General features: G+C 39.5%; 1 protein-coding gene across 2 annotated transcripts in view; it reads right to left on the bottom strand.

Moving 5' to 3' along the window:
• The window catches only part of ap3d1 (adaptor related protein complex 3 subunit delta 1), a 101,643-nt gene that overhangs the window by 37,140 nt on the left and 50,640 nt on the right, over positions 1 to 13,863 (bottom strand). For both annotated transcript variants that reach the window (XM_073068206.1, XM_073068207.1), the window contains exons 15-18: positions 12,760 to 12,991; positions 6,823 to 6,968; positions 3,855 to 3,999; positions 772 to 843 (exon numbers count right to left, since the gene is read on the bottom strand). In XM_073068206.1, the coding sequence (XP_072924307.1) occupies positions 772 to 843; positions 3,855 to 3,999; positions 6,823 to 6,968; positions 12,760 to 12,991 (595 nt within the window). The remainder of the gene's footprint in view (positions 1 to 771; positions 844 to 3,854; positions 4,000 to 6,822; positions 6,969 to 12,759; positions 12,992 to 13,863) is intronic.

Raw genomic sequence — 13,863 nt, 5'->3', positions numbered from 1 at the left:
GGAGCGTCAGACACCCTGAGCCAACAGGCTGGTCCTGGATTTATTTCCGCTTGGAATAATTTACTTATTATTTAATTATTTATGGTTTTATATTGCTATATTTCTACACTATTCTTGGTTGCTGCGACTGTACCGAAACCCAATTTCCCTCAGGATCAATAAAGTATGTCTGTCTGTCTGTCTGTTAAATATATCCAGTGACTTGGCCTTCACAGCAGTCTATGGGAATGAATTCCAGATTTACCTCCTTCTGGTTAAAAAAAAAATTCCTTCTCAATTCTGATCTAAAGTGATGTCCTTCTATTCTGAGGCTGTGCCCTTTGGTCCTCAACTCTTCCACTATTGGAAACCTCCTCTACACGACCACTCTACCTAGGCCTTTCAATATTCCTAAGTTTCAATGAGATTCCCCTAAACTCCAGTGAACACTGACCCAGACCATCAAATGCTCCTCATACATTAACTCATCTCATGCATTACTGAAGCATAGATTCATGTGCTTTTTTGTTGCAGTCCCTTCTCTTCCCCCCACCCCTACCACCCAATTAATCCACAATCTCCCAAACTCATCCTGGTATAATTCTATTTTCTAATCCTTGATTTAGTTTCTGATGACATTTTGTCCCAAACTGCAGGTCCCTTTTGCTGGAATTTATTGCACTACTGCCACACTTAAAACACACTGAACTAGTCTGTTAATAAGTACAAATCATGGTCACAGGACTGAAAAGAAAATGCAGCAGAAATAAAATTGTAACATGCTCAACTCACCTTCTGAGGAGATGGCGAACTTTTGATGTAAAATGGATTGTTTGCCTGTTCTTGTTTTCTTACTTCTCGCCTCTAGGATGAGAAAAAATTACTTCATATATTATATTTTATTTGAAGCTTCCTGTTGCGCTAACAATTCCTGAACCTCTGAACTACACAGGTACTGGCTCTGACAGTAGTGGATCCAAATACTGGAACCTAAGCAAATACTTATTTGCAATTTAGTTATGCTGCGCTAACTTTTCCATCAAAGTGGATTTTCCAAAGGCAGTTCAGGGAAATGGAGTACCCTTCCTATAATAAAGCAAATGCCTTGGTAATATGTCCACAGAACCAAGTGCTGCAGGGAGAGATTGGGCAGATTATAAATAATGAAGCAGTGAATTTATGACAAATGCAATAATATGGTCTAGTTACAGCATTTCATGATGCAAATGCCTTACAACGATCATCTAAAAAAAAGGATTTAGACAAGTCCAATTATTGAGCAGTAATTCACTGAATGCCCACTTGCTACATCCTTTCTGAAAATCCAAAAATGTATTACTTTTATAACAGATTACTTTTAAGGGTAAATTAAGAACAGAATCTCTGTAACACAAGAGATTTTGTAGAAGCTGGAAATCCAGAACAACACACACAAAATGCTGGAGGAACTCAACAGTTCAAGCAGCATCTATTGAAATGAATAAACAGTTGACGTTTTGGGCTGAGATCCTTCATTAGACTTTCTTGAGTCCTGATGACGGGTCTCGGCCCAAAATGTTGACCGCTTATTCATTTTGTATAGATGCTGCCTGACCTGCTGACCTCCTCCAGCATTTTAAGTGTTACTTTTATCTGTTCTTTATTTACCCATCCAGCACATCCTCATCTGTAAGGAGCTTGTACATTCTTCCCATGACTGAGTGGGGTTCCTCCGGGTGATTAGGCTATGGTTACATCAGGGAATTGCTGGGTGACGCAGCTTATAGGGTCAGAAGGGCCTATTTGCCTTGTATCTCAATAAGTAAAATAAATAAAACTGTAGGATAAAACCTTTGGGAGGAGGAAGACTAAGAAACCATAGACTTAAAATTTTAACAATTTACAAATAGGAGTCAACAAGCTCTCACTAATATGTTTGTCAAATACTATTTTGGTTTACATCTGTGCTGACCTATGCCTGGTGATTGGGTGATTTTCAAGTGTACTATTATCATGTCTAAAAATAGAAACTGCTATTTTCTATTTTACTGATTATGTAGATACAATTAGGGATTGAAACTCAGTGAGAGGTCAAATTGGAATTGCCTGAAGGAATTACCAGACAAATCAGATGGCTTAGTAATGAAATTCAAATGAAAGCTTAATGAGACACACTTTAGTTGAACAGTTAAGAGCTAAAAGAGATTCTTGGATGATAATTGTCAGGCTTTTGCATACATATTGTTGCCAAGCGGCAGAGAAATGAAGCAGTGCTATCAACTGGCACACGAAAGCAAGAAAGGAGTGAAGTGCTATAGACGTAGATCATAAAGCAGAACTTGCCAGAAAAGACAGGAAGCATCTGTAGACAGAGAAGTTCTGGCCTTTCATCAGAACTGACCAAGTCTTGTACAAACTGGATATTTGAAATTTTTTAATCGAATGTGAAGCTCCAAGGGCTGTAATATGCCAAGTCAGATGATAAGATGCTATTTCAAGCTTATGAATGCCTCTTTATAAAAAAATGCCAAAGGGTGGGAATAGGTAAGAGAATTAAAATGACAGGCAACTGAAAGCTTAACATCACCTTTATGGAGGAGAGGATTAATGTAATTTGAGGCCTGATTTAGGTCAAGCCTCAAGTTACCTGACACGGGTTGGCTTAAAAAGAAGGCACTGATATCCAAAAGCACGCCAGTTATGTATTGTAGGCAAGTTTGGGTCCAAATTAATTGAGTTAAGGAGAGCTGTTGGGATGGCAACCATGCAGAGAAGGGATTACAGATTGCTAAATTGTGAAGTTAAATCTCAGTTTATCAGCAATGCATTTTCTGGTAATCCTTAGTTAAATGCTAACTCATCTGATGTGGCCTAGAGATAAACTAACCAGAACAATTCTATGATAAGGAAATATTTGTTAAAATACAAGTCTACAGAACCAATGAAAATGACTTTGTTGATGCGATTATTAGCTTCAAATCTGAAGACAAGGGGTAAAATGATAGATGATTTTAACTCCTTCAGTTTACCATACCAACCACAGCTTACTTCAGAACAAAATTTTGGTATAAACTAGTTCAAAAGTATTGCTTCTATGCAGTAGGGAGTAAAGAAATAATTTATGGTTTTCAAGAGGAGGCCTGACCTCAACTTTAAATCAGACAGGGATAAACAGGTATTAAAACCTAACCTCTCTTTGGGTTCACAACAAAAGGCTGGGCTTGACGAGGATAAATACAGAGGAATCAGTTCCCCTCGTAGCCTCCAACCTGATGGCATTAACACTGATTTCTCTAACTTCCAGTAATTTTCCCTCCTCCTCTTCTTTTTTCCCATTCTCGTTCCTCTTACCCCTTCCTCCTCATTCCTTTTCTCCCATGTTCCACAGTACTCTGATTTCTTCTTCTTCAGCCCTGTATGACTTCCACCTATTATCTCCCAGCTTCTTACTTTGCCCCTCCCCTACCTACCCTCTTACCTGTTCTCACTTGTCACCTGCCAGCTTGTACTCCCTCCGCCACCCCCCCACCTTCAAATTCTGGCTTCTGCCTCCTTTCTTTCCAAATCTGATGAAGGGTCTCAGCCTGAAACATCGACCGTCCATTTCCCTCCATAGATGCTGCCTGACCTGCTGAACTCCTCCAGTATTTTCTGTGTGCTGTTCTAGATATCTTGTATCTACAGAATCGTGTGCTTAGAATTCTGATAAACATTCTTTTTGGTGGTCTTTCTATCTGAGCACTGAAGTGGCTGACTGTGTTTAGATAACTAAACCAAATGAATTTGACTAATACTGGAATAATTTTGGATTGTTAATCTTTGGAAATATGATGTTGGGAAGTTCAGCAGAATCCAGGGTCAATGGTTTCTTTTCATATGTTGGAGCTAGGAATTACCCTAGCAAGCTCGTCTTCATCTAATTCTGGCTGTCGTTGCCTGATGCTTCTTTGTTCCTCATCATGGAAGATAGTTTTCTTAGTGTTTTCATCATCTGAAGAACTTTCTGAAGGTGCTTCATTAATCCAAGCATCAAGATCTAATCTGAAGAGAAGAAGACGACAAAGTCACTTCCATCTGCAACCTACATATTTATCTTGTCATCCACGGTATAAGTGCAAACCCTTGTACAAATAAGTTTCTCAATGGCTTCCTTCTATCTGGAAGGTAGCTGCACCTACACATACACTCAATGGCTTTTTTTTTTAAAAAAAAAAGAGGTACAGGAGTCTTTTTTTAATTGGTTCTATTGGGTTTCTTTGTTTTCTGGCTGCCAGTAAAGAGACAAATCTCAAGATTGTGTATATGTAGTACACATACTTTGAACTTTGAATTGCTGTAGCCCATCCACTTCAAGGTTTGATGTGTAGTGCATTCAGAGATGCTCTTCTGCACAACACTGTTTTAAAGCATGATTATTTGATTTACTGTTGTCTTCCTATCAGCTTGAGCCATTCTGGCTATTCTCCTCTGACCTCTCTCATTAACAAGACATTTTCATCCACAGAACTATAAACTCTACGGACTGTTCCACCTGAAAATCCTAGATCAGCAGTTTCTGAGATATTCAAACCACCCCATCTGGTACCAACAATCATCCCACAGTCAAACTCACCTTGATCACATTTCTTCCCCATTCTTATGTTTGGTCTGAACAACAACTGAACCTCTTGACCATATCTGCATGTCTTTATGCATTGAGTTGCTGTCACATAATTGGCTTAATTAATGAGCACGTGCACAGGTACACTGAATAAAGAGGCCACTGAATGTATATTACCACAATAACACAAGTTTGTGGAAGAATGAGCATTCAATTTTTTCCCAAGGCATTTTGTAGTTCCTCTAGAATTTCTGGCTGCTTAATCATTTTTCTCTAACAAGCAGGGAACCTGGCTTTGTTGCAAATTCAACACAAACGTCAACAGATGGACAATTAAAAGTATGCTGACTGGTTGCATCATGGTCTGGTATGGCAATTCAAATGCACAGGAGTGCAAGAAACTACAGAGAATAGTGGATTCTACCCAATATGTCATGGCAATCTCCAGCACTGATTGAATCCACAGGGGGAACTGGCTCAACAAGGCAACATTCATTATGAAAGATGCTCACTACCTGGGCCATGCCATCATTTTGCGACAACATTCATTATGAAAGATGCTCACTACCTGAGCCATGCCATCATTTTGCGATTAGCATTGGGCAGGAGGTAAAGAATTCTGAAGTCTCACACCACCAGGTTCAAGAACAGATCCTTCCTTCTAAACATTTGGTTCTTGAACCAACTGGCACAACCCTGATCAACTTTTATGTTGATAAAAATAAACAGACAATAAGAAAGGGGAAAATATTACATAAATTATTTTAGGTCTTTATTTTGATGTTTATTTGTCACAATTGGAGATAAGGCTGAAAAGTGACACCTTTAAAATTTGTGCAGCCATCTGCACAATTATATGCTTAAATAATTAACAAACCTTACTGTTTTAATCTAGTCTACTTGGGTCTTTACATTTAAAAAAGTAATGAAAGATCCAACTACATTCAAAAAATTGTGAAACCCAATTACAGCTCCATTGTATGGCTGATCAATGGATTCCAATAAGTTATGAAGCATGTTTTGTCATTTGAGTTGGTAACATTTATCAATGCTTACCAATAGGGGAAAAAAATTAACTTCAATACTTATTTGTCACCATCATGGAAACCATTAGCATTAATAGTTTGAAAACGGATGGACCTTTATATTTTGACAACTAGATGTCCATATATGAATAAACTAAACTAACATACAGAATTCAGCATGGACAGTAACAAGCCGGGTTGTGAAAGGAGGAGGGTTTGATGTAGTGCTAGCAACCCCATTCCACAAGAAACCCAGAGCTACAGAAACACCAACAGAAGCTCCAAAGACCTCACCCTTGGGAGAAGGAGGACACACCAAGATGGGCTGCACCTGGGAAAACTTGAAAGACTGGCCCAGGGCAGATGACTTTGGTGAGCTGCTGTTGGCAGCCTATGCCCCAGTAGGGGTGATCAGCTCAAGAAGTAGAAGATTAATATACAGAGCACAAAATTTGCTGCTCAGAAAAAGTAAAATAAAGGCAATTTGACTGACAGCTAATTTCAAGGTATCACTTGGTACCCACTTGGCCAATTTCAAGGTATCATTTACATTAATAAACACTGGAACACAGAGTTCATAACAGCAGAAAATGGAAACATCAGGTATCATTTGTTGGGTGGAGGTTTTGCAGGGGAGATCACCCAACCCACATCTAATTGTTCTTCACTCCTGAAAATGCCATGGTACCGCTGTCCTGGTTACTTCTCTGAGCAAAGTGATTGTATTTCATGCAAGATTAAGTAACGAGAACATGCAGGTCTATTTCAGTGTGTCATCTACGGATGCCCATGGTGCAGTCCCTCTGAAAGGGATCACTGCACACATCTTGGCTGAACTCTTTCCACTGCAAGGATGCACTTATACCCAGCCTTGTTATTTAAGTCAGGAGTGATTTAAAAATTGATCACGAAATATGATAAGTGTTTGGTTGACACTACATTTGTTGAGCTACAAAAGAATGGTGGCTTTTAAACAGGGAAAGATGTTAATCAATAATTCTCTACTCCAGTAGTTCTTGCTTCTGTTGCAGAATCTATGAAGCAATATATTAATTCATATATTTAGAAAATGAAAATCGCAGCTTCATTTGATGTCCCAATTGTAATTCAGTTTCCGTCAATAAACAACCATTCATTTATAAAACAGAAAACGCCACAACTATAAAAAGCTTATTCCTTAAACTGATGCAGAGAATAGAAGTGCTTTTCAAGTAGTGAAAATAAAAAAGGTTTACTTACCCATCCGGCAGTGGGACTTTCTTCTGTGCCTTAGGAGCCACAGGGTTAAGTTCTCCAGCAAATAAGGCCATGACTTCTTCTGCTACAGGGATATCTTTAGCTTGAAGCTTCTGTATGTATTTTATCAGCTGGAGAATACATGAAGCCTGAAGAAAAAAAGTCAATAATCAGCAGAGTTGTCAGTGATCAGAAAGGACAGCAAAGCTTTGAATCTGCAGTCAACTAAAACTAAAGATGAGAAACAGCTTCTTGATCACAAACAGGAGCTGAAATTTCTACCTGTAATTGCTGCATCATAAGGGAACCACAGACCTTTATTCTTTGGAACCATGTTTGTATAAAGTGCCTTTTACAGACTTAGCTCAAGCACTCAGGATTTCTCAGCTTGAGTGAGAACTGAAATCAATTTCAAGCTTTATGGAGGCTGAATGTTTCCTGGAAAATATATGTAGCGTGAGATGGCCTTGCTACAGTTAAAGAGAGTTTAGGAGAACAAGTGGGTGGCCATTTGAAAGGGCTGGAAGCCGCGGATGGAGAAAGAATCATCAAGCGCATACCATTCTCAATACTATACATTAGAGACTAATAGAAGTGATAAGAAGGCAGGTTCATAAGACCAATGTACTGGAGTAAATAAATCCACCATGGTCAAATAGTGGAGCAGAGTCAATGGGCTGAATAGACTAATCCTACTCCTATGTCTTATGCTCTAACATGTAAAATGTTCAAAGTGTATGGTATTCATCATCATTTATCATATGCCAGGATGTATGACTTGGGCAGTCATGGTCTTTGACCGTGATTGTTCTTGGCAAATTTTTTCCCCCTCAGAAGTGGTTTGCCATTGCCGCCTTCTTTACAAAACGGGTGACCCACAGGCTAGTGGAGGGAAGGAGTGCCTTTCATCTCCTTTGGCAGAGACACAGCTCCGCCCTGCCACTCAATTCATATTTACACCATCTTATAGACCTACTTAGCGAAAGACAGAAGATTTGAACATACGATCTTAGAATTGCCTAGAAATTAACAAGATATTACAGCAAAGTCTATTGTTCAAAATGCTTATTTAAAATTAATTGTACATCTTTGGAAATTAGTTTATGTTGACACGTTGATGACACCAGCTCTTCCCAGCACATAAACACCTATAAGAACAAATCCAAGCATTTCAGCAGAATTGCATATTAAACTCTATAGAATTAAGGGTGTACTTGATTAGTGTGGGCATTACAATAATATTAAGAAAGAGTATGACTAAATTTGTAACTTCACAACTGTGGTGTGTGAATAATTTTGCCTGAAGCCATGTGTCGACAAAAGCTATTATACAGTTTTCACAGATTCCTTGAGGTTGAAGGTGGTGACTGAGATCAAGGAAGAAATTAGACAAGTGACTAATTGGTTAATTTTCTATTTTGCCATGATTGTGCTTAAAATGACTGAATAAATGCATTAAACTGATCACAGAATGTATCCTATCAGGATGCATCACAGCTTCGTATGGCAATGCTTTGCGCATAACCACAAGAAACTGCAGAGTCGTGGATACAGCCCGCACATCACGGAAACCAGCATCCTTCCATGCACTTTACACTTCTTGCTACCTCAGTAAAGCAGCTAACATAATCAAAAACCCCACCTCATCAGAATTCCTCTTTACCCCCCAATCAGGCAGAAGATACAAAAGTCCAAAAGCATGTGTCACTAGACTCAAAGAAAGCTTCTATCCTGCTGTTGTAAGACAATTGAATGGTCCTCTAGTATAATAAATTGGACTCAGTTGTCCTCACAATCTATGTTATGGCCCTACACCTTTTTGTCTACCTGCACTGCATTTTCTCTGTAACTAACACTTCATTCTGCATTCATTTATTGTTTTCCCTTGTACTACCTCAATGCACTGTCGTAATGAAAATATCTCCAACGACAGTATGCAAGTTTTCCACTTTACCTCAGTACAGGTGGATTTACCAATTTCTATCAATTTCAATGAACAATATGATGGTAAAATAATACATGCCAGGCATTTGCTGAACATTTCTCATTAACAAAATGATTCTAACATTTACCATTAAGATGTTAATATATCAGCAATTGTCTGAAATCATCATCTGGAGCTGAAGATTTTATGTCAACATGACAATAAAACTTCACTTATTTTACAAATGACCACAGTTAAATTTATTTCTACTTAGGATTGTTAAAACTTAATGAAGTAAAAGTTTGGAGGTTTATTGTCCAGATTTCAGGATTGAAAGGCTTGTCATATGCAGAAGTATGAGGGGCGACGTCATTGAAACCTATTGAACGGTTATAGGCCTTGACAGAGTGAATGTGGAGAGGATGTTGCCTGTGGTGGGAGAGTCTAAGACCAGGTAGGCAGAGTCTAAGACCAGAGGACATAGCCTCAGAATAGAGGGGTGTCCTTTTAGAACTGAGATGGAGAGGAGTTTCTTTAGTCACAGAGTAATGAATTTATGGAATTTGTTGCCACAGGCTGCTGTGGAGACTAAGTCTTTATGTATATTTAATGTAGAGGTTGATAAGATTCTTGATTAGTCAGGGCATGAAGAGATACATGGAGAAGGGAAGAGAGTGGGGCTGAGAGGGAAAATGGATTAGAAACATAGAAAATAGGTGCAAGAGTAGGCCATTCAGCCCTTCGAGCCTGCACTGCCATTCAGTATGATCATGGCTGATCATCCAACTCAAAACCCTGTACCTGCTTTCTCTCCATACCCCCTGATCCCTTTAGCCACAAGGGCCATATCTAACTTCCTCTTAAATATAGCCAATGAACCAGCCTCAACTGTTTCCTGTGGCAAGAGAATTCCATACATTCACCACTCTCTGTGAAGAAGTTTTTCCTCATCTTGGTCCTAAAAGGCTTCCCCTTTATCCTTAAACTGTGACCCCTCGTTCTGGACTTCCCCAACATTAGAAACAATCTTCCTGCATCTAGCCTGTCCAATCCCTTTAGAATTTTATACGTTTCAATAAGATCCCCCCTCAATCTTCTAAATTCCAGTGAGTATAAGCCTAATCGATTCAGTCTTTCTTCATATGAAAGTCCTGCCATTCCGGGAATCAATCTGGTGAAACTTCTCTGTACTCCCTCTATGGCAAGAATGTCTTTCCTCAGATTAGGGGACCAAAACTGCACACAATATTCTAGGTGTGTACAACTGCAGTAGAACCTCCCTGCTCCTGTACTCAAATCCTTTTGCTATGAATACCAACATACCATTTGCCTTTTTCACCGCCTGCTGTACCTGCATGCCCACCTTCAATGACTGGTGTATAATGACACCCAGGTCTCGTTGCACCTCCCCTTTTCCTAATCGGCCACCGTTCAGATAATAATCTATTTTCCTGTTCTTGCAACCAAAGTGGATAACCTCACATTTATCCACATTAAATTGCATCTGCCATGAATTTGCCCACTCACCTAACCTATCCAAGTCACCCTACATCCTCTTAGCATCCTCCTCACAGCTAACACCGCCACCCAGCTTCGTGTCATCCGCAAACTTGGAGATGCTGCATTTAATTCCCTCGTCTAAATCATTAATATATATTGTAAACAACTGGGGTCCCAGCACTGAGCCTTGCGGTACCCCACTAGTCACTGCCTGCCATTCTGAAAAGGTCCCATTTACTCCCACTCTTTGCTTCCTGTCTGCCGACCAATTCTCTATCCACATCAATACCATACCCCCAATACCGTGTGCTTTAAGTTTGCACACTAATCTCCTGTGTGGGACCTTGTCAAAAGCCTTTTGAAAATCTAAATATACCACATCCACTGGCCCTCCCCTATCCACTCTACTAGTTATATCCTCAAAAAAATTCTATAAGATTCGTCAGACATGATTTTCCTTTCACAAATCCATGCTTTGACGGATGATTTCACCTCTTTCCAAATGTGCTGTTATCACATCTTTGATAACCGACTCTAGCATTTTCCCCACCACCGATGTCAGACTAACCGGTCTATAATTCCCCGGTTTCTCTCTCCCTCCTTTTTTAAAAAGTGGGGTTACATTAGCCACCCTCCAATCCTCAGGAACTAATCCAGAATCTAAGGAGTTTTGAAAAATTATCACTAATGCATCCACTATTTCTTGGGCTACTTCCTTAAGCACTCTGGGATGCAGACCATCTGGCCCTGGGGATTTATCTGCCTTTAATCCCTTCAATTTAGCTAACACCACTTGCCTACTAACATGTATTTCTCTCAGTTCCTCCATCTTACTAGACCCTCGGTCCCTTACTATTTCCGGAAGATTATTTATGTCCTCCTTAGTGAAGACAGAACCAAAGTAGTTATTCAATTGGTCTGCCATGTCTTTGTTCCCTATGATCAATTCACCTGTTCCTGACTGTAAAGGACCTACATTTGTCTTGACCAATCTTTTTCTTTTCACGTATTTATAAAAGCTTTTACAGTCAGTTTTTATGTTCCCTGCCAGCTTTCTCTCACAATCTTTTTTCCCTTTCCTAATTAAGCCCTTTGTCCTCCTCTGCTGGTCTCTGAATTTCTCCCAGTCCTCAGGTGTGCCGCTTTTTTTTGCTAATTTATATGTTTCTTCTTTGGACTGATACTATCCCTAATTAGCCATGATGAATTAGCCTATTTTCCCTAATTAGCCACGATGAAATGGAGGAGCAGACTTGATGGGGCAAATGGTCTGTTTCTGCTCCTATATCTTATGGTCTAAAACACCAATAGTACTGCACATCGTCTTAGAATCACTAAATAATGGGCTATATTTTATTTAATCCGTCAGAGTTCTATTTAACTAGCAATTTCTGCTGTTAATCAATGTAGATGTCAGTGAAGGAATGGTTAGAGTCTGAATGAAATATTATTAGGGACCAAAATGCCTTTGAACAATGATCAGAAATTTACATGAGAAAGAAGATAAGAAAGCTTTGTTATCTGCATGAGATGGGAAAATTATTTTTTATTATTATTATTATGATATAGCAAGGTCATAGGCCCTTCTGGCCCATTGAGTCCACATTGCCCATGTGACCAATTAACCTTTTAATCCGTACACCTTTGAAAGGTGGAAGGAAACCGGAGCACCTGGAGGAAATCTACATTGTAACGGCATGAAAGTACAAACTCCTTACATACAGCAGCAGAGTTGGACCTGGGTCGCTGGCGCTGTAATACTGTTATGCCAACTACAGGTTCCCGCTATCCAAAGGTAGAGTGTTCCTATGAAACCGCTTGTAAGCCGAAATGTCAAAAAGCGGAGAAGCAATTACCATTAATTTATATGGGAAAAATTTTTGAGCATTCCCAGACCCAAAAAAACATATCAAACCAAATAACACCTAAAACCCAAAATAACAAAAACATATAGTAAAAGCAGGAATGATATGATAAATATACAGCCTATATAAAGTAGAAATATTGTATGTATGGTGTAATTTCACTTATCAAAATCGGGAAGACAGCGACCCAAAATCGATTTGGAGAGAGAAGAAAAAACAGAAAAAGGAAAAAAAAAAAATCGGTATGTGCATGTACACGCATACGCACATACACTCATGCACACACAACTGCCCGCATAAGGCTTCACGGTCATGGTAGTCTTTCTCGGGGTAAACACATGTATAAAGTGGGCGTCTTTTTTCTGTAAAAGCAAAAATCCTCTTTGGTTAGCGAAAACAGGTACTAATGTAGGTCTTTTGTAACAGCAAGTCGTCGTAAAGCAAACATTCGAAAAACGGGGGCCACCTGTACACTTTTTCAGTGGTTACTAATTTGGTGCTGGGTGAAAAGCAGAAGAACCAAAGTCAGTCCAAGTAACTCGAATCAGATTTATAATGGCAAGAATGCAACAAAGACACTATAGGAATGGGCACAGAAGGACAATTACAAAGTCTACAGTAAAACTGTAAAAGGAAATGCTACTCACGTACCCGCTCCTGCACTTCAAGATCTGCATTCTGAACAAACTGGGGAAGCTTGTCAATCAGCATTTGTGTTACTTCCTCAGCAGCTTCTTTGTCTCCCGCTTGCTCATGCTGCTGTAATATTGATGCATACAACTTTGCGGCATTCTGCACATAAACAGCCTGTATGTGTCCTGGCAGTGTTGTGACTTTGGACTTCAGCATAGCTTCCAGGGTTTGATTAGGCTCCTGAAGATGTCTGGCGAACACATGTACAAGTTAAAATCTCATGTAGTTTCTTTCAGTTAAAATGGCACAATGGAGGTTAAATTGAACGCTGTCTGACTCATTGAAACCTTATAGTTGTTAATCAGAGATAAAAATACTTGAGCCACAGGTTAACTATGATATGATTGGATGGCAGAACAAACTTAGAGGTCAAATTACTATTCCAAGTCCAATGGCCCTGTGATACAAGTTTTGTTAAATAAAAATTGTAAGATTCCAGCCTTAAAAACCTGGCAGTGTATTTTACAAAATGGGCCTGTGTAGTTCTCAGGGGCACTGGTTTACAAAACAAAACTGCTCCAAATTCATCAATGACATTTAATCAAGTCTGCGGACAGCTGAAGAGGGAGGATTTAACACAATTATTCCTACAGTTCTGATTGAAACATTCCAAAACCTGGGCCTCTGTACTCCCTCTGCAACTGGATCCTGGACTTCCTAACTGGAAGACCACAATCTTTGTGGATCGGAAATAACATCTCCACATGGTTGATAATCAACACTGGTGCATCTCAGGGTTGCGTGCTTAGCCCACTGCTCTACTCTCCCTACACCCTTGACTGTGTGGCTAGGCACAGCTCAAATGCCATCAATAAATTTGCTGACAATACAACTATTGCTGGCAGAATTTCAGATGGTGATGAGAGGGCATACAGGAAAAAGATATATCAGTTTTTGAGTGGTGTTGTAGCAACAACCTTAAACTCGAGTCAGTAAGACGAAAGAACAGATTGTGGAATTCTGAAAGTATGATATGGGAACACACACCAGCCCTCATACAGGGATCAGAAGTGGAAAGAGTGAGCATTTCAAGTTCCTGGGTGTCAATAACTGAGGATCCAA

The sequence above is a fragment of the Hemitrygon akajei genome, chromosome 16 (assembly GCF_048418815.1).
Source record: "Hemitrygon akajei chromosome 16, sHemAka1.3, whole genome shotgun sequence".
NCBI lineage: Eukaryota > Metazoa > Chordata > Chondrichthyes > Myliobatiformes > Dasyatidae > Hemitrygon > Hemitrygon akajei.
Note: the sequence above shows the minus strand (reverse complement) of the source record. Positions and strands in the feature narration are given on the sequence as shown.